General features: G+C 41.7%; 1 protein-coding gene across 1 annotated transcript in view; it reads right to left on the reverse strand.

Annotated features, from left to right (window-relative positions):
* The window catches only part of LOC133277199 (neural-cadherin-like), a 63083-nt gene extending 45865 nt beyond the window's left edge, over positions 1-17218 (reverse strand). The window contains exons 1-5 of the mRNA XM_061468839.1: positions 16180-17218; positions 5644-5869; positions 4019-4220; positions 2604-2715; positions 1061-1310 (exon numbers count right to left, since the gene is read on the reverse strand). Coding sequence (XP_061324823.1) covers positions 1061-1310; positions 2604-2715; positions 4019-4220; positions 5644-5869; positions 16180-17218 — 1829 coding nt within the window. The remainder of the gene's footprint in view (positions 1-1060; positions 1311-2603; positions 2716-4018; positions 4221-5643; positions 5870-16179) is intronic.
* Between the last annotated feature and the right edge of the window lie 1766 nt (positions 17219-18984).

Here is an 18984-nt window from a genome sequence, read left to right on the forward strand (position 1 = left end):
AATCTGGAGAGTGAGAAACTTAATTGGGCTTAGTGTTTGAAAATGCATTGAGATCCAATGAGAATTTACAAAAGATCAATTTTTCCAAGCTGTATCTCCTAAGCAGTGTTCAGGAAAGAAAGGAAGGGACAAGATTTTGAAGCCATAGGTTCTCGTCACGCAAAGTAAGGACTGTCAGAAAGCTTTGATGTTCTGTTCACCTAAACCACAAGCTTAGCACCAATGAAATCTCTGCTGGGATTTTGTCCTGAGCAACTTCTAGCTTTAGTAAGTAGAAGACTGATGCAGAAGCTGACTGGGAATTCCACTACTAAGCCTCTAACAGGAATGCAAGTTTATAGTACTTATGACATTGCTCCAGACACTTCTGAGCCCTAATGAAGGAAGAAAAATCCTTACTGATGCTTTAGAAAGCGGAAGAGTGGAAAAGTAGTTTTTAGGTCACGGGACTAAGTGAAATCAAATGAACTCCACTCACTGACATTTATTTGCTGTTTTTATAATTCAGTGGTCATTTAGGATTCTGTCATCGAAACGTTTTTCTTTAACAATTATAAACCAGGGATGCAGTCTGTTGACTCTAAGCTTAAATTGAGTAATTAAAAGGCAAAATTCCACCATGTACTCTGGATGAAGGCTTAGGACAACACTGACTTGCCTGCTTTTTCTGCTCAATTTCCTTTGATGATGGTAGAGTCCCCTTGAAATGTATAATCTGAAAAGACTGCACCTCTTTCAGTACATATTGGAAAAAACTTAAAATGCAAGATCTGTTCAAAGAGACTGTCTACATACAACTTCTTCTATCTAGACAGACACGTAAGTCCTACTGTACACTGAAAGTATGCCTAAACTTTAAAATTAAGAACCACACTTTTTTTCTTTTCTGGAAGTAAGAGAGTCTCAGAGTCAAAAGATCAACCCACATCTGTCGGTCCAACTCTTAGATTTGATTGAACTGAAGCCAGTTACCATCCTGTAATGACTAGCCTTTTGACCAAAACATATAAAGCAACTGTAAAAGACAAAAATAACAGAGTTTTTAAGAATACATATTTACATTGCCTGGGAAAACTCAGGGGCTTCATCATTCACATTTGAAACATGGATCCTAACAGTCGCTGTCCCAGTCTTTGGCTCTTCTCCTTTATCTACAGCCATAATTATAAACTCATACAGATGGTTAGGTCGCTCATAGTCTAACCGTGTTGCTGGAAAAATGGTACCATGAGAAGTAATGCTGAAGTCTTGACTCAAAGTGTAATATAGCAATTCGGCATTCTCTTTTGAATCGCAGTCAGTGGCTGTCACTGTTAAGAGAGAAAGACATTGTGTAGATCAAAGTTTGTGACCTGGAATGTTAAGTACTATAACAAGAGAATTACTGTGCAGCATAAAACAGGAATAGCACTTGCCTTGGCATGTGGTGCTTGAAATAATTCATACAACTGTGCTATGCCTATGTTTTTTATTGAACTAACCCTTACTGGAAAATAAGTTGTTTTAAAAAAATAAAGTTAAGTCCCTGGTTGAATTCAGCTGCTAGATCTTGCCCTTGCTGGATTTAAAGAGCCCTGTACTACCAAGAACCTGTATCCACACAGAGATATATATTCTCATGTCCACCTACACTGTTGATTTAAGATCACTTGGACAGATCACACCCTGTGTGATTTAATATGAAATATTTATATATATTTTTCAACTGCCTCATGTCATGTGTTTGTCAGATCCTACCCATAACCTACAAAACTCTATGCTAAGAGAGCAGTTACCAGAATAGTAACTTACAGACTACTATTACTACAGGATAAATCACGAAGTAGAACAGTGGATGCTATAAAATCCTTTTTACTAGCAAACAGCGATTTTCCTGTAGTTTAATTCACACACACCCCCTCAAGATTTATAGAAAGGTTGTGTAAGGGTCGAACACTAATATCAGGCCCTTGTAGAACCACTTAGGTGACATACATTTTATTGCTAGGATCTGCCCATTTCTTTATAAACATTTTCAACATAAGATTTTTGCAGCTTGCAAAGCCAAAGTTCACCTAATTTACAAAGCATCATCATTTAAAGCTTAAGCTACTGGTTGCATTGGGAAGAAGCAAAGTCGTCTTCTTCAAGCACCTAAACAAAACCTCCCACAAACCAGTTAAACTACGCAAGAGGCTTTTAATGCAAAAAAGTAGTATATCCTACAGCAAGCTCACGTAGGACTCTTGAATTAAGATAGGCAGAGAAGGTGAGGTGATGTGTCCCTAATTTCTGATCAAACATCACTCTCTTCCTTCAAGAGAAGAAATGTTGCAAGATTGCTATTATAAACCTGCTGCTATAATCCTAACCCCAACTGAAGCCCTGTTACTTCAAAATCCCACAAAGATTTGCTTACTTTGCCGTCTGTCCCTCAAAATTATTTGGGCTGTAGCAGCAGTAAATAATCATGACCCAATTCTAAGTGGTGCCATTTGTCTTCAGAGAGTTGCAACTACCCATGCTGGGGCAGGCAATTTTGCCTTCTGACCTGAAGTCTAATTAGTGGGAGGAAAATGTCAATACTCATACTGAACATAACAAATCGTTTTAGAAGCACTAACCTTGTAGAAGTGCAGTTGTCATAGTAACTGTTTCAGGAACACCAGCCTTGCTGTAAATTGACTGATGAAATTCAGGGGCACAATCATTCACATCTGTGATTACAACCAAAACCTTAATAGAGAAAAGAGGAATGTTAAACAGCAAAGTGAATTGAGACAACAACTTTGTTGCTCTACAAATATCAGATGGAAGAACTTCCTGAAAACATCCTTGAGGTCTTCAGAAGCTATAGCACATAGGATAAGCCATTTTTCTTAGACTGCTCTAAGAAATGTTGAAATACTAGATTCCAAAATACTTCTAGTTGCCAAGTCCCAGTCCCTTGCAGCAACACTTTCCACCCACCCTTCATCTCCACTGATAATTTCCTGTTAATAATGTAAAAGAAGATGGACCTTCTGCTTTCCAAGCATCCTTTTTGCATTATCTTATCTTCTAACACCTCTGTAATTTGTAACACTAATGATTCTACTACCAAGCATATTACATTTTAGCATTATAAAACCAAGTTCTGAATTCAGTTACAGCATCATTCTGCTTTTAACATCTTTTAAAATGTTGTCTTATTCCTATGTCAAATATGTGTTCACAGTTACACTGCCTGCAATCCAAACAGTAAGGAGTGAGTTAAATTAGCCTTTATGGCAGCTCGTACTGTTACATTTGAGACTGTCAAAGGTCGGTTGAGGTATTCTGCACTACAGTGCAACAGGTAGACATACACAATCTGTTCTTACACAGGTTCTTATAAACAGAGAGTTGCTGTCTCTTAACTGATAAGGTTGTATCAGTGTAAAGCAGGCATACGTTAAACTATGTTTAGGCTAAATGTATTTGTAAAATCATTTCATAATCTTCAAGTCATATTCCACTACTCTTCATCCTGTAGTACCTAAAACGGTCAAGAAAAATGACCACTCTCTGGTGTGCTACAGCCACTGTTACACTGACACAGACACTGTTTCAGGGTCTCTGTGTCCTCATACTTGTTCCTAATAAGCCAGCCCCCTGTTCCCTCTGTAGCGTACATCTCATTTCCTGCAGCAGGAACAAACTGTTACATTGCATGCACTTCCCAGCTCTGTGAATCCTGGAATTCAAACATTATTTACTATACTTATAAATGTTTTTGCTGTCAAACAGCTTTCCAGAACACCATAAACCATCATCTTTTAATCTATGTGAGCTTTTATTACTTTCTCTGTGCACCTCATCAGAAACAAATCATTTACTGTTCTGCCTTTGTTTTAAATTGGAGTCAATATCTTCTTACAGACAAAGAGACTTTTAAAATGGACAACAGAATAGACAGCATGAACCGGGGCAACAGGAGCCCCTACTGAATCTGTACAGAAATCTGGAAAGGCTGAAGGAAAATGGTAATACATACAGACTGCCAGAAGTGAACACCTACCTCTGCTGCACTGCTGAACTGCTCATTTTCCTGTGCTCTGACCAAAAGAAGGTACTGGTGTTGGTCACTCTCATAATCCACACTCTGAGTTAAACTGATATCTCCTGTTGCCTGATCAATACTGAACAGACCACTGGGATTAGTCAGTAAACTGTAGCTCAGGGATTTCTTCTGATACGACACAGCAGTGACTGTAAGAAAGCTGTATTAAAGAAAATAAAAAAATTAAAAAGAACTCAAGCACAGAATACAACATACTGAAAAACAGGACAAAAATTATCCATATCAGAAATGATGGTGCAATCCTGCAGGTCTGATCACTGACAGCTGTACCTAAACACCAAACTCAAAACACCCAGTTACACAGTGAGGTTCACACATCATCTTGAGGTTCAACTGATAAAGATACGACTCTTGGAAGCAGAACACAATAAGGGTTTAACATGCAGGAACACAGGAGTTCATTTTTGCTGCAGCTGAGTTTGCCTACTCTAACTTTCCACTGCTACAATGCCAGTTTTCAGGCAGCAAACAAAAAGCTAAAGCAAGACGTGACAGATTCATTCTAATAATGGCATAGTAAGTTTGGTGTTGCAGTTATGCAGTCCCTAAAGCTTCATAAGGTAACTGCAAAAGGATAAAGTCACTAACAGTGTGCTTGTTACAGGTTATACAGGACATGTTTTTAGCTCGTCTCACACTATTTTTTTCTGCCAAAGTCCAATATGTTTGAAGTCAAGTGTGAAAAACACTTGCAGTGTGAAGTAGAAGTAATTTAAAAATAGAACAGAATACTAATTCCTTAAGTGTTTGTTGCCTTCATGCAGGTTTCTTAGGAAAAAGCATTCTGTCTCCCAGGTGAGACAACTACCTCTGACAACTACAATCCAGTGACAACTACAATCCAAAAGACAAAACTCTGTCTGAACACCTTTGTCCCCATTACATTTCCATGCTGCTGTCTTCTCATTTCCTTTGGGTGCACTACTGAAACAATGGAAATGGTTGTTGTCGGTCATTATCTCACTTTAGTCTTTTTCTGTATTTTCCTATTATATTGTTTCACAGTTTCAGCCAGCTGACGTGCTCCTGCTGGCAGGAATTATTCAGCCCTCCTTCTAACTCTCTAACTAACTAGCCTTCTAACTCTAACCCTGTCTGCATGTTCATGCCACTCTCCTCTCCCAACAGCACTAAAAGCCATGATGTGAACACGTTTAACAACCCAACTGAGAACTTTTTTTCTTTTCTTGGCTTGGTCTTTCACAGGATCAGCCTGCCCCTACAGATATCACATTAGCACTCATGGCAGTCCAAATGAACAGGAAGATTTGGTGATGCTCCTCTGCTCAGGAGCAGCCTTAAATCAGCCCACAGCTGTGAAATCCTAAATCCAGAAATCCAGTGCGTGACAGCAACTCTAATTTCCTGTGTCCTTGTTTCATTGGTCCTATTTAAATATGAGAATTTAAGGATTCTACATCTTGATCATTTCTAGTAAGATATATAAATTTCTACTCGCAGTATCTATTTATGATTCATAAATAAGATTGAGGCTTTGGGGAGACCAAACAGAAAATAAACTAGGAAACAATCTCACTGCATTATTTTTAACTGTTACTTACGATTTTCCTTGTGGCATACTTTCAGGAACATAAACAAAGTATGATATGTTAGTGAACTGGGGTGGTCGAAATCCAGCAATTACAGATACAGAAGCTGGAGACCCTCTGCTTCCAAGTTTATCTGCTGCTAGTACAGTCAGCAAATACTCCTTGTCCTTCACCAGTGGCAAACCCGTTGTTTTAATCCAGCCAGTGTCCTTCTCAACTTCAAATCTGTCTTCACCACCTAAAAGAAATAAATCCACAAGTTGCCGTCAGCAAGACAGTTTTATTTGATTAAAACTAGGAGGCAAATAGGGTATCGATTCCCTAATTGGTTTTGGCTTAGAATCAGCATGCACACAAAAACTCAGAAGTTTGTTTAGAACTTTGAAATCAGGTATCAGTAATCACATTCATGAGTGCATTTCTAAGTTGCATTTTACTTCTCTGCACAATTATTACTCTTCTTTATCCTCCAACACTTTGCTGTTGTTTGACCCTAAGTATCCCTTACCAGAAAATATCCTGCTAGATCCCTGGCCAAGAACAAAATCACCTTTGCAGTGGTATTGATACTCCCCTTCTGCTTACACAGTTTTGAGCTATTCTTTAAGAGCCAAGTTATTAACAGGTCTGTTAGCTATGCAAAGCTAAGGCACAACCCAGTCCCTTAAAAATTTGTTAGAGAAGGAACATTAGCTCTCTCCCCACAACAAACCATGCTCCACATACTGCCCTATCTCATAAAAATGCAGTCAGTCCAGCAGAGCAGTGCTGACCACTGCTGCCATTGTCACCCCTTTGCCAAAGCCCTGAGGAGGACTGACTGCTCCAACCCCCACCACCCCCCAGGTGACATTCTGGACGGGAACTCCACTTCGAAAGGAGAACACCCTTCAAACCTGGCAAGTCTGTCCACGCCCTCGATAAAAGCTGATCTTTCTCACACACAGAGCTGAAGGCTTATGAACCTTTTACAGGAGGAAGGGAAGATTTCTCACTAATGAAACTGAGGCTAAAACCCAAAGAAGTCACAAGAGTGAAGCCACACAGGGACTGGGAGGGTTAAAATTTACCGTCCAAGAGAATATATTCTACAGCTCCATGGATCCCTTCATCTCCATCCAGAGCAAGCAGCTTGTATACCTCAGTACCTCCCGCAGCTTCAGGGGAAACCACAGCCAGGAACGGGAAGGGCTCCATGGCCCAGTTGGGTACGTTGTCGTTTACATCCATCACGGTAAGTGACAAGTTCTCCAAGTACCAATCCTTCCCTAATAGTCACAGAAAAACAAAGACATATTTAGACAGCTACTTAACGACACTCAGAGTAACAGAAACATGTACAGGTTCCTGACTGTACATTGTCTGCAATACTGTACAATGGCTACAGCAGCTCTGAACTGTGGAAATTAAATATCTGTTGCCAAAAAATTCTAACCAGTCTACCCTAACTAGGGATTTTCCTGGTTGGGAAGCTCCCAGAAATCCTAATATGGTTTTCACTTGTATTAAATATTAAATGCTATTAAAAATAAATAACTAAACAAAACCCCAGAAACAAACCACCACAGAAAGGAACCATCCAAATTCTCAAAAAATGGACAACAGAAGATCTTTCAAAATTGAGGGAAGAGTGTTTATCTCTGCTATTATTAAATTAACCAGTGAAGACAGCCAAGCTCCTAAACAAATAGTAAGTATGAGGCACGTATTACTGAAAACGTAGCAGAAAGTAAAAATGTCAGACTGAAGAAACTGCTCCAAAATCTCCAGGAAGGGAGGTAAGCATTCCTGATAAAGGAGGAAGAAGTGGGAAAACATCCTGATTGAAACAAGTTCCTGAACACAAGACCAAAAGGTAGGATTAAAATCTTCATGTTCCTAAGGAAGCAAAGTGATACAGAAGACAGAAACCTATTTTCTCCTTTTTTTCAACTGAAAAAAAAAAAAAATGCTTCCTTCAACCACATATAGCTAGCTCACATTTTGAAACAACTTAGCTGGGGTAACAACACTGAGACAAAGGTGGTATTTTTTGTAACTGATAAGTATAACCAGTAACATCAGGGAGCACAGTATAAATATAAAAGGCCGAGAGAATTGGGTTTGTTCAGTCTGAAGAAGAGTCAGGGAGACCTTAGGGCAGCTCCCAGTGCCTAGTGGGGCCAACAAGAAAGCTGGAGAGGGGCTCTTTACAAGGGCTTGTAGTGACAGGACAAGCGGGAATGACTTTAAACTGACAGAGGGGAGATTGAGATGAGACATTAGGAAGAAATTCTTTACAACGAGGGTGCTGAGGTGCTGGCACAGGGTGCCCAGAGAAGCTGTGGCTGCCTCATCCCTGGCAGTGTTCAAGGCCAGGTTGGACACAGGGGCTTGGAGCAAGCTGCTCTAGTGGAAGGTGTCCCTGCCCATGGCAGGGGGCTGGAACTGGATGAGCTTTAAGGTTCCTTCCAACCCAACCCAGTCTGGGATTCTATGAACTTAGGCCTTTTGGCCAGCTTGGCTCCAGGTGGGCTGGCACTGAACTTGTAAAACGTTTTGCTACAGAAGCCAACTTGAGTGCTCCTGCAGTCCATCTTGAATGCCTTTAACTCCAGAAGAGTGGTGTATCCGCACCCTGTCTGACTCCGAAAGAGTACAACTGGGCTGACATGGCACTATGCCCCAGCTTATAAGCCTGGGAAGGTGAAAGGGAATGTGGTCTGGGTAAAAACAGCTGTCTATATTTACAACACAATTTATCCACAAGTTTAATAATGGATGTAAAGTCAGAATTTTGAAAGTTGATGGTGTTAACAATTGATTTCAGTTATTACTATACATGAAAATGCATAAACGCACTTATTTTCAAAACAGCTTTACAGGAACTGAAACACCATACAAAGAACTAAACTAAAATTATCAGATTTAATCTAATTAATAATACAAAGACCTTAGCATTTAAGATTCTAAACATAAAGCGCTGCCAAAATGTCTGATCTTGTAGTTGTTATCTTGCTAGGGAGGGATATTCCCCCAGGAAGGTGTGCCACCTAGCAGCTGTGCTCTCCCTCCCTCTCTACTTCCTTAATGGACATCCCTCTTCAAAAAACATCCCTGTTCCAAATTTTGTGAACATTTATTGACCTTATCCCTCCGTTCCACAGAAGTATTAATATATCTTTCACACCAGCTTCTGGCAAGCTTCAGCTTTTCACACTTTGGATCCCCTGTCTGATGGCAAGTGGCATATTTAGTACACTGAATTGTAATCTGCAATCTATAAACAACCAGTAAGTGGATTGTGGTAAAGAAAACTTCTTGGTGCTATGATTAACAGAGGCAAATGTAAGTTTCTTACTGAGACTTAACCCATCATGACCTTTGAGTGCAAGACAATTCTGTTAATAGAGAATCAGCCAAGATAATCACAGAAGTTCTTCCTAAACTGGTAAAACTGTATTCATTCATCTGAATTTTAGAACTGTAACTGTAAGTGCATCACTTTTTCTTCTTCTCTAAAGAGCAACAGAAAGTGTATTGACAGTAACTTGTTAAATCCAAATTGATTTCTGTATAACTATATCCTGTAATCAGAATTTAATGTCCCAGGGAATATAATACTAGTTTAAGATAACACATGTGAGAAACTGGTCACTACAGCAAAATCAAACTTCTAATTTATCAAACAGTAAATCACAGAAGCTAACAGTTTCCTGAAAAAGAACCTTAAAAACACCTCGCACCACTGCAGAACACAGAGATGTACAACATGCATTTTTATATTTTCGTGGAAAAATTCTCAGCTACCACATACATCCCAGTTTTACAAAGTGTTCTGAACTCTAACTGAGATGACTGGTGTGTGCTACATACTTCACTTCTGCAGCCAGGAGTGCTGGGAGGCCTGCTGTGAGGATGCTCAATTTGGCTTCTCTAGCTAAATGTTCCTTTCAACATTGCATGTGAAGCCAAAGGTTCCAAAGATAAACTCAAATTTCCTCATCACAATAAAAATGACTGATATTGAGATCAGAGTATAGTAGCCTAAACTGCTACCGCTCTGCCCCTGTAGTCACCCAGGTATAATTAATTTCCTTCAGCATTTAGACAGACTCTGTGAAAGCAGCTACCTGCTTTCTCCTCTCTATAACACAAAACAAGCCAGATGGAGCACCCAAAAAACCATCACAGAATCATAGAATAGTTAGGGTTGGAAAGGGCCTTAAGATCATCAAGTTCCAGCCCCCCTGCCACGGGCAGGGACACCTCACACTAAACCATGTCAGCCAAAGCTCTGTCCAACCTGGCCTTGAACACTGCCAGGGATGGAGCATTAACAACCTCCCTGGGCAACCTGGGCAAGCCTCACCACCCTAACAGTAAAGAACTTCCTCCTTACAGCCAATCTAAACTTCCCCTGTTTAAGTTTGAACCCATTACCCCTTGTCCTATCACTACAGTCCCTAATGAAGAGTCCCTCCCCCGACATCCTGATGCAAAAAGCAGTGATGTAAATCATGATGTAAAAAGTAGCAGCATGAATATTATTTCGCACTACCACACTAAGTAGAACCAGATGTGCTTCAAAGAGATGTGTTTCATGCCAGAATGTGTGTTCTTACAGTTCCAGGGCAACTAGTTCAAGACACCTGAAGAAACTGCAGAGGAGGAAACTTGTTAGATGTTGATCTGAGTCTGAGGTAGAAATACACACAAAGATGTCCAAAAAAGAATATGAGCAAAAGGGAGAAGTTAGTGTCAAAATTGTCTGTCTCCTGAAAAGAACAGGTCTTGTAGAACCTGTCACAAGTTTGCAAATACTCAATAATAGCTTAGTTTGCCTGGGCATACTGCAGCCTTAAAATAACAAGCACTAACTTAGAAACCAAGTTAAGAACCTTAGAAAATCTGCCCCTGTAATAGCAAGATCTATCGAGGATCTGAACGCCACATTGGTAACCCTGCCACGAGCAGAAAGGTTACTCGTCTTTGCCTCTCTGGAATCTGGAAATCAGTATCCCAATCGCTCCATGAACCCATGCAGTTTCGCATTCTGCTGAAGTTTTTAACATGCCTGAATTCCTCTACCAAAAAGTAAGTCACAATTGAAGAATAATTGATTTTTATTGAACAAGTAATAACAAACCTGGATACAAATTCCACTCTTGCACTTACTGACTGTCAGTTTACTGAACATTAATATGCTGGTATTTAGTACCTAATTATAACATTCTGCTTGTAAGAAAACTGTGGAGAACTGCATCAGGACTCAGATCAATTGTCACATGCTCTAACAAACTTTAATAACCAAAAAATGAAAGGACTTGGGCATGTTCCTCCAGGTACTTGTGTTTTAATAGTTAAGAGACCTTAAAGTCATATTCAACTATATTCAGCAGCACACATCAACCCAGTACTGAGATCCTAAGTCAGGAATCTGACACAGGTTTCATCATCCCTAAAAGAATTTTCAAACTGTTTTGTAACACACTAGCAACAAGAATTTCTTCAATATTAAATGCTAGATACTTGACCCTCAAGCCAGGTACACTGCAGATACCTTACACAATGCCATCCATCAGAAAAAATCCTACTAAAAGAATAGTATCTTGCTGCACATAGACATGACAGTAACATAACACTGGAACATCCTCTATTAGAAATTTGTATTGTTAGAAGCCATATAGAAAATACTACTTCATATTCAAAAGGGGAAAATCATCTTTTTAGTCATCCAGAAAGTACTTTTTCCTCTTTTCTTACTTATTTTCACTATGGAAACTAATGAAAGCAGATTACTTTTCCCATATAATTGCAAACAGCACTTATTTGCCTTTAGCAATATCAAAATTAATTATTATCCCTCTCTACTGTTCTCTTTTCAATTTATATTAAAAATTAAGACTAAAATTATAAACTCTAGTGCAGAGGTTTTTCCTACTTTAGCTGCTTAATTCCCTATTAGAGTCAATTTGTGTATCATCAAAAATCCTTCTTAGGGCAGCTCAATCCTGAAGTCTGCTTTTTCTAACACGTTTCCTCCAGTTGGAATTACTTCCTTTTAACTTAGTATTACTGACAAAAGCTGCAGCACTGAAATTCATTCCCTATCACCAAAATCAATTCTCAAAATCTACTGCTGAAACCTCATCAAAAGTATCTGTCTATAATTGCTTATTTTTCATGCCTATCTGTGTTTGAAACTGATAAACAGAAGGATTTATTATATTGCCTTCCTCTGAATTCCAGCTACATTAAAGAACATAAAACACTGGCTGGCCCAAGTTTCTGCTTGCAGGAAATATATGATATGCCATGACTCAGAATTTTCATCCTTAAAAAAACCCCAAACAAACAAGCAAAATAGTAAGTGACTTGCTGGGAAGTTCAACCATAGCAAAAATGTTCTTTAAAAGCAGCAGTAAGTCACTAAAAAATATAAATAATCAGTCTCTAAAATACCTGTCTGTGTGTAGGCAAACTTCTAGATCCATACAGCTAATGACATCAGCTCTTTACCAACATACTCCGCATAAGAATTACACATCAACATAATACAACTGCTGGCTTCTATAGCAGAAGCACTTCAAAAAATGTCAGTTTGCCTATGTGATGTACCTACATTTTAGACTTTCATCATTTTATGTCAGACTAATCATAGCACAACACCTGTTTAACCTTTCAATAGATGTAAAAAACATGGGCCACCTCAGTGGAAAACCCATTTAGTAAAATCAGAGTTACTATGCATCCAACAACATTTGTTCAAGTCCACAAGGTCCGAACCACAACACAAATAGGTTTTGTGCGATATCCAAAATCTTCCTAGTTTAATACAAAATTCACATTTTTTGAAAGGATGTCCCTTTTCCAAGAAAAAGCAGGAAAATCTGTTACTAAAATGCCTTTCAGCAAACAGCTATGCAGATCAACGACAGCTCTGCTGTCAGCTTCCTCACTAGATTCCTTTTGACAGTCTCCATGCTCAAAAGGAGAGCGTCTCATTAAGCGCAGTTGTTAAGATTAAGAAGCTTAAACAAGGCATTAAACATATAGGAGAAAACATAACATTTTAGATTAACTATTCAAAGTTAGAAATGTGATCCTTTGGGGAGATACAAACCACATGTGCACAATAAAATAAACTGTTCTTAGACTGAAAAAAAACACCACACACAGGAAAAAACTTTAATGATCACATACTATGAAGACTGGGTTACATACTTTGCCCAAAAAGCTTAGGAAAACTTCTAATAAATTAAAAGGGTGTCACAAGCTTGTAAAATCATTAGTAATTTTTCACATAAAATTTAAGACACATAGAGGAACTCAGTATGTAAAAGGAATGAAATCCCTCTCAAAATCATGATCCTCTGAGGGAGTCCAATTTAAAGACTTGCCAAAATTGAAGAGCATCCTGAAAATTAAAGTAAGTGACCAAACATCTTGATTGGATAATTGTTCCTTTCTTCTTGAGGTTCTTCACTAGTTCTTTATGCCTCTACCTAATCCATTTTTATCTCAAAAAAAACTCTTATCACCATTTGTTTTCTAGGAATGGGTTTCAACGTAAAGTAGCACAAACTAGCTCCTCCAACTTGATATCAAAGTTGGGTAATAAGGATGCACTCGATTGGACACAGCTACTGCAAAGTAATAAATCCTGTCATTTCATACACCAACTCAGAAAACATATTCCGCACCTACCTCTATTGTTACACCAAAGAAGGCCTTAATACGTAGTCATCTGGCTAACAACTTTTGATTGTTACACTGCTTAAGACAAGACTTGGAAAATACGTGTGCTGAAATAGTTTGACTGCCATTTCAAATACAGTGTGCTGGAGTGCCCCTAAACCCATCTCTTTTCACCGCATCCAATTATAAAAGATGCTGTCAGCCTATGAAACCAAACAAATTCTCAGACTTCTGACTGCATTAGGATTATATGAAATGTCTCTTCCCTCAAAAATCCAACAGATACTTCTAAAAGACAAGACTTGAAAATAGAGCGCTTATATTGGTTAAGAATGTAGGTTTCTCTGCACCAGTCCAATTGATAAAACTGACAATGCCCAACACTGAGTTAAAAAATCTGACAATACAGAATAGATACTTGACTGAACATGTCACTGCAACCATGAACAACTATTATACAGTCCTTGAATGTACTAAGGGAAGAGATATTACATTATTATGATTAAACAATAATATGTAAGAAGCAAGGTCGCTCCTGGCATTTTTAGGTCATTTCACTTTTTTTTCAAAGGAGATTTATGAGCGTTAAAAGTCTTGCAAGCCTTTAGGTCAGTACAGCTATTACATACTGGCCTACATCTATTAGCAAATTAAGTACTCGAGTTAGTATTTTTTATTGTTTTTTAAACTGCTCCAACTTCTAAGACTTCTACCTTAGATAGACTTTTTTTTTTTTAATTGGGGGTTCGGGTTGTTTTCTTTTTTTTTTTTGATTACTGCAAATAAAATATTTGGAGTTTGAGAGGACATTGTTTTGAGAAGACTCTGCAAGTATCTGGACTCTTCTGACACCTGACTCTGCAACACATCTTCACTTATAATATCTATTGACAAAAAGTTTGGTAAGATACATTTCCAGAAGGTCCTAAGCCTCCAGCTGCCACCAGGAGAAATCTCTTTTCCCATTTTCATACCCTAACATGAGATAAAGCCACTGGTTATTGTACCCAGTCCTACTGCATATCCTTCAAGAAACAGTACAACTATATACAAATATTTCTCTACTGTCATCTCTGAAAATTCATGAAGTATCTGATGGGCTACTTTTAAGTACAGCAGCTTGCTCATTCATTAAACATAAACCTTCTGAAGAGATGACTTTGAGCGGCTCAAAGAATAATGACAGTCTATCACATTTCTGTCCCTTACCCTCATATGGCTTTTAAAATAGAAGTTAAAGCAAACCAGAAACGTACAAAAGTAAAGAAAGCAACAGAGCACCTAAATTCTCATGGCAGAGTGGGTCTTAATTACGAATTAAAAGAGATTCAAATGATACCCATGTAATCAGGGACTTCCCAGTGTGGTATCCATCTGCTGAGAGTGGCACACAGAAAACCCAAGCATGCCCAGATGTGAAGTAATAACTGTAAATTAATTATTCCAACAGACATCCTTAAATAACAAAGCATGTGTCTTAATAAATGATTACTGACAGCCAAAAAGCATTTTCATAAGGGGAGAATTAGCTAAAGAGATAGCAGCTGTAATTCTACTGCAAGATGGGAAGTTCTCGAACTCTTGAGTTTCTCTTGAAATTTTTCTTAGAATTTCTGGGGAAGTCACTGAAACTGTCAGTGCTAATGAGAATCCCTGTGGACATCCTCAGGGATTTAACAGACACCAAAGAGTAAACTGCCTCTCACTCCTGCAGGCTGCCCCTCATTCAGAAAACAGAAATGATGAGGGAAAGGAAAAGTGTGGAAATATTCTCTTCTGCCTGCCTGTGCTGCTCTGTGAAGAAGTTACTCTGAGCAGCTGCACTGCTGAGATGTTGCTAGTTTTCACAAGCACTAGAAAACAAACAACATAAAACCCCCTCAAAACCTTTCCAAGCTGAAATCAATTCAACCAACTCATTCCTGTTGATACAATTTTCTTCTGAATACTCACATTCCAGACAATCTTCAAAACAATGTTAGAATCACACATAACACAAAAATAGCGAGAGACACGGGGCATGTACACAGACACCCACCATCTGGTGAATTAAAAACATGCTTAAACTAAGCTCTGTTTTCATAGGTGAAAAATATTAAGATGACAATTCAAAATGAAAATAAAGAATTTGAAAAAGTAACAGGTGTAATCAGCCAGACATAAATGAAATGAGTTATTCTACCTAACTTAAGACCCTGTAAAGGTTTAAATCACACAGAGTTTCCATGGTGCACGTTTGAATCCTCAGGTTTTTAAGAGAAGTGCAGCCACAGAAGCACGAAGGCACCAACCGTTCAAAACCTTCCACCAAACACGCGGAACTTTAACGACTCAAAACTCGATGGCTTCAAGCTGCTTCAGGCCACGCAGAGCTACAGGAAGCATTTTTCAGCAAGCACTTGCGTGTAAGCAGCGTTGTGTATGCAAAGAGCTTTGTCTCAGCACATGTATCATGTAAGTTACACTCTGGTTACACCACACACTTTCCATGATGCTTGTTAATGACTAAGAATTTTGACAGATGGAATAGTTACATTCCGATAACCAACCCACTGCCCCACGCATTTTTACACAACTGGGCAGTAAATACCCCCTACGCTATAAAATGTTTCTTGAGCCCTACACTGTTTTACGCCAGTTATACAGGCGTAAAAACTCAAAGCCACATTCCATAATGTAACAGCATAGAACATTTGACACTCAAACACTCCCATGCACGTGCTGTCACTTGGGGACTTCTTAAAGGACAACCCATCCTCCAACCGATAGATGGGACGCGACCACTACTGGGTACAGATTTAACTTTTGTTTGCGGCTGCAACCCAAGGGGCGAGCGCAGAGGCAGCCCCCGTGTGTGCCCTCACGTACCTGGACGCTCCTGGACGCGGACGACGAACTTCCAGTGGGCCACCGCCTCCCTGTCAAGGCCGGCCCTCAGCGTTACCACTCCGCTCTCCCGCTCCACACGCACCGGCGACTCCTCGACGGGCGGCGACACCAGCTCGAACCAGGCAGAAGCGAAGCGCTCCGGGACCAGCGTCGCCAGGCGGATGCCCGGGCGGGCGTCCTCTGGCACGGACAGGGACAGCGGCCGGGCGGCTGCGCGGGGAGGCACCAGCACAGACCGGCGGCGCCGTCGGGCGGCATCGCGGGGGATCGGGAGACGCTTGGGCTGCGGCAGCACCTCGAGCTCCAGCGGGGCGCTGAGCAGCGGCGGCCGGCCGCGGTCCCGCGCGTAGAGGCGCAGCGTGATGGGCGCTCGCAGGTGGAGCAGGGAGCGCACCAGCAGCACGCGCCCGCTGCGCGGCACCACGAAGAAGTGCTCGCTGCGCGGGAGCGCGAAGTAGCGCAGCTCCGCGTTGGCGCCCGCGTCCGCGTCCTCGGCGTGCGCCTGCCACACGGCGGAGCCGAGCGCCAGCGTCTCCTCCACGCGGAGCCGCGTGACGCCGCGGCGCGGGCCCCCCGCGAAGCGCGGCGCGTTGTCGTTGTCGTCCAGTACGCGGACGGTGATGGCAGCCAGCTCCGCGGGCGCGGCGGCGCGCGGCAGGCACCGGCGGCAGCACAGCGCCAGGCGCAGCGCGTACAGCGCGCGGGCCTCGCGGTCCAGCGGGCGGGCCGTGCGCAGCAGGACGCGCGCGGTGCGGGCGTGCAGCCACACGCGGAAGTGCGAGTGCCCCGCGCCCAGCAGCTGCAGCCGCCAGCGCCTGCCCCGCACCTGCGCGCACCACGGCCCCGGCGCCAGCCGCGTTAGGGGGATGCTCAGCCCGCGCACACGCGTGCCCGCCGCGCGGTTCTCCGCGACCTGCCCGTCGAACGAGGGCGTCCTTCGCGGCGCTGCGCGGGCGGCGGCCAGGGCGCAGCACAGCAGCAGGGAGCCGGCAGCGCGCAGCGATCCGCGGGGCACCATGGCGGGCACCGGCCGGCGCGCCTCTGCCCTGCCCTGGCCGCAGCTCCCGCGGCCACCGGGCGGGTGGGGAGGGGCCGCGCGGGGCGCTGCGCTGGGGCTGGGGCAGCCGCCGCCCCGCCCTACCCCTGCGCGCACGGGCCTCACGGAATAAAGCGCCCCGTGCGCCTGGTTCAGGTGTCGGCCGACTTAACCGCCCGCCAGCGCCGGGGATCCTCCGCGCGCTGCTTCACCCGCCGCTTCACCTTTGCAAGCTCCCTCCTCTGCCAGAGCCACCTTCCCCGCGCGCTTACGCGGGCAGCAGCGCACGGGGATATCCCGCCGGCTGTCTGCCACGTCTGTCAACACGCGGGTGGCTGCCGAGTTATCTTCTTGTGGGTTTCTAGGTAGCCCCTTATTATAAAATTCGAGTTTTGCTCTCAGGTTGTACTTGCGCAGTGGCATTGGGCTGAAGTTACAAAGTTACATCCTTAGTCACGAGTAATCGGCTCCCAGTGCCTCCGTATCTGCAGAGGTAAAAGAAATTTTCTTAGGTGACACGTAACTACAGAATGTTTCTGGTGATAAACAGAAAGAAATAGAATCCAAGATTTATTTAACCAACGAAAAAAAAAAAATATACCAACCCAAACCTATTAAACTAAATTTCAGCTAATTTCAAAATTAAACTGACTACATAAAACAGGCATGTTTCAGAAAAAGTTGCTATGAAAGCAGTTCCTTTTGACCAAAAGGCAAACACGCATGCAGCACTGAGTGCTGCCACTCTCAGCAGCCGGCTTTCAAGGGGGAGAAAGGAGCTGGCAGTCTCCTGGGACTTTGTACTGCCAGTAACTATAAATACCTGTCAATAATAGTATTAATGTACCCCCTGGAGCAAGCTGATATGGATGTCATCTGGCACACCTGACAGACATGGCTTTCAAGCAGCAGTCCATACTTTCAGGAAGGGCTCTGCACTGCTGCCTTATCTCAACAAAGGGATCTCGTTCTACGCTATTTACTTCCCACTGTATGCTGGCACACAGTGCTGCAGGATTGAGCTCAAAGTGACAAGACAGTCGCTGTGCTATTTCAGATGGTTTGCACATTGTCACTTTCTATGACAACACTTGCAGCTCCATTTTCTCAAATGCAAGTGTAAGTGATGATCCTTTCCTGTACAACTTTGCAAACTAAACCTAAATTATTCAGAAGTACAGCTGCTGTTGTCTGATCCTTGCTAGCTCTTCATGCAGCTTTTTCTCTGCACTTCACATTTTTTTCTTGGAATCTAGCAGTCAGATGGGTGCAAGAAACACCTTCTGACGCACTAAAAGCAGAATCCTTCCTCACAAATGAAGAACTGATGACACTTTCAGTATCTTTCAGTATTTTATAACAATTACTTCCCAGTTTATTTCAACTAGCTGGAAGACCCTTTCTGCTGTTAACTAGAGTGTGTTGTCTACCAAGAAGGTTAGGATAAAGGTTTTAATTACAATAGCCTATGTAAGTGGACATAGTTCTTAAGGCAGCCAGAAACACCTCCTACATATCTTATCAGCAAACTAAATGAGCTATAGATACATACGCAGAAGTGAAATCTGAGGTGTGTTGAAATCAGACAAAACACTCACAATAAATTCTCACCGAAGAACACGCTAATGGTATATTCTGTTTCCTCCAAAGTATTTACATTATTAATAATCTCAGTAAACAGCTTGAAAATCTGTACAGAAAAGCTTTTCTTTACAATCCTAAGTTTCAACATACAGTTTTTCTAATCA

This window comes from Pezoporus flaviventris, unplaced genomic scaffold (assembly GCF_033815535.1).
Source record: "Pezoporus flaviventris isolate CSIRO_AGI_PZ_B2104156 unplaced genomic scaffold, CSIRO_AGI_Pfla_v1 ptg000054l, whole genome shotgun sequence".
NCBI lineage: Eukaryota > Metazoa > Chordata > Aves > Psittaciformes > Psittacidae > Pezoporus > Pezoporus flaviventris.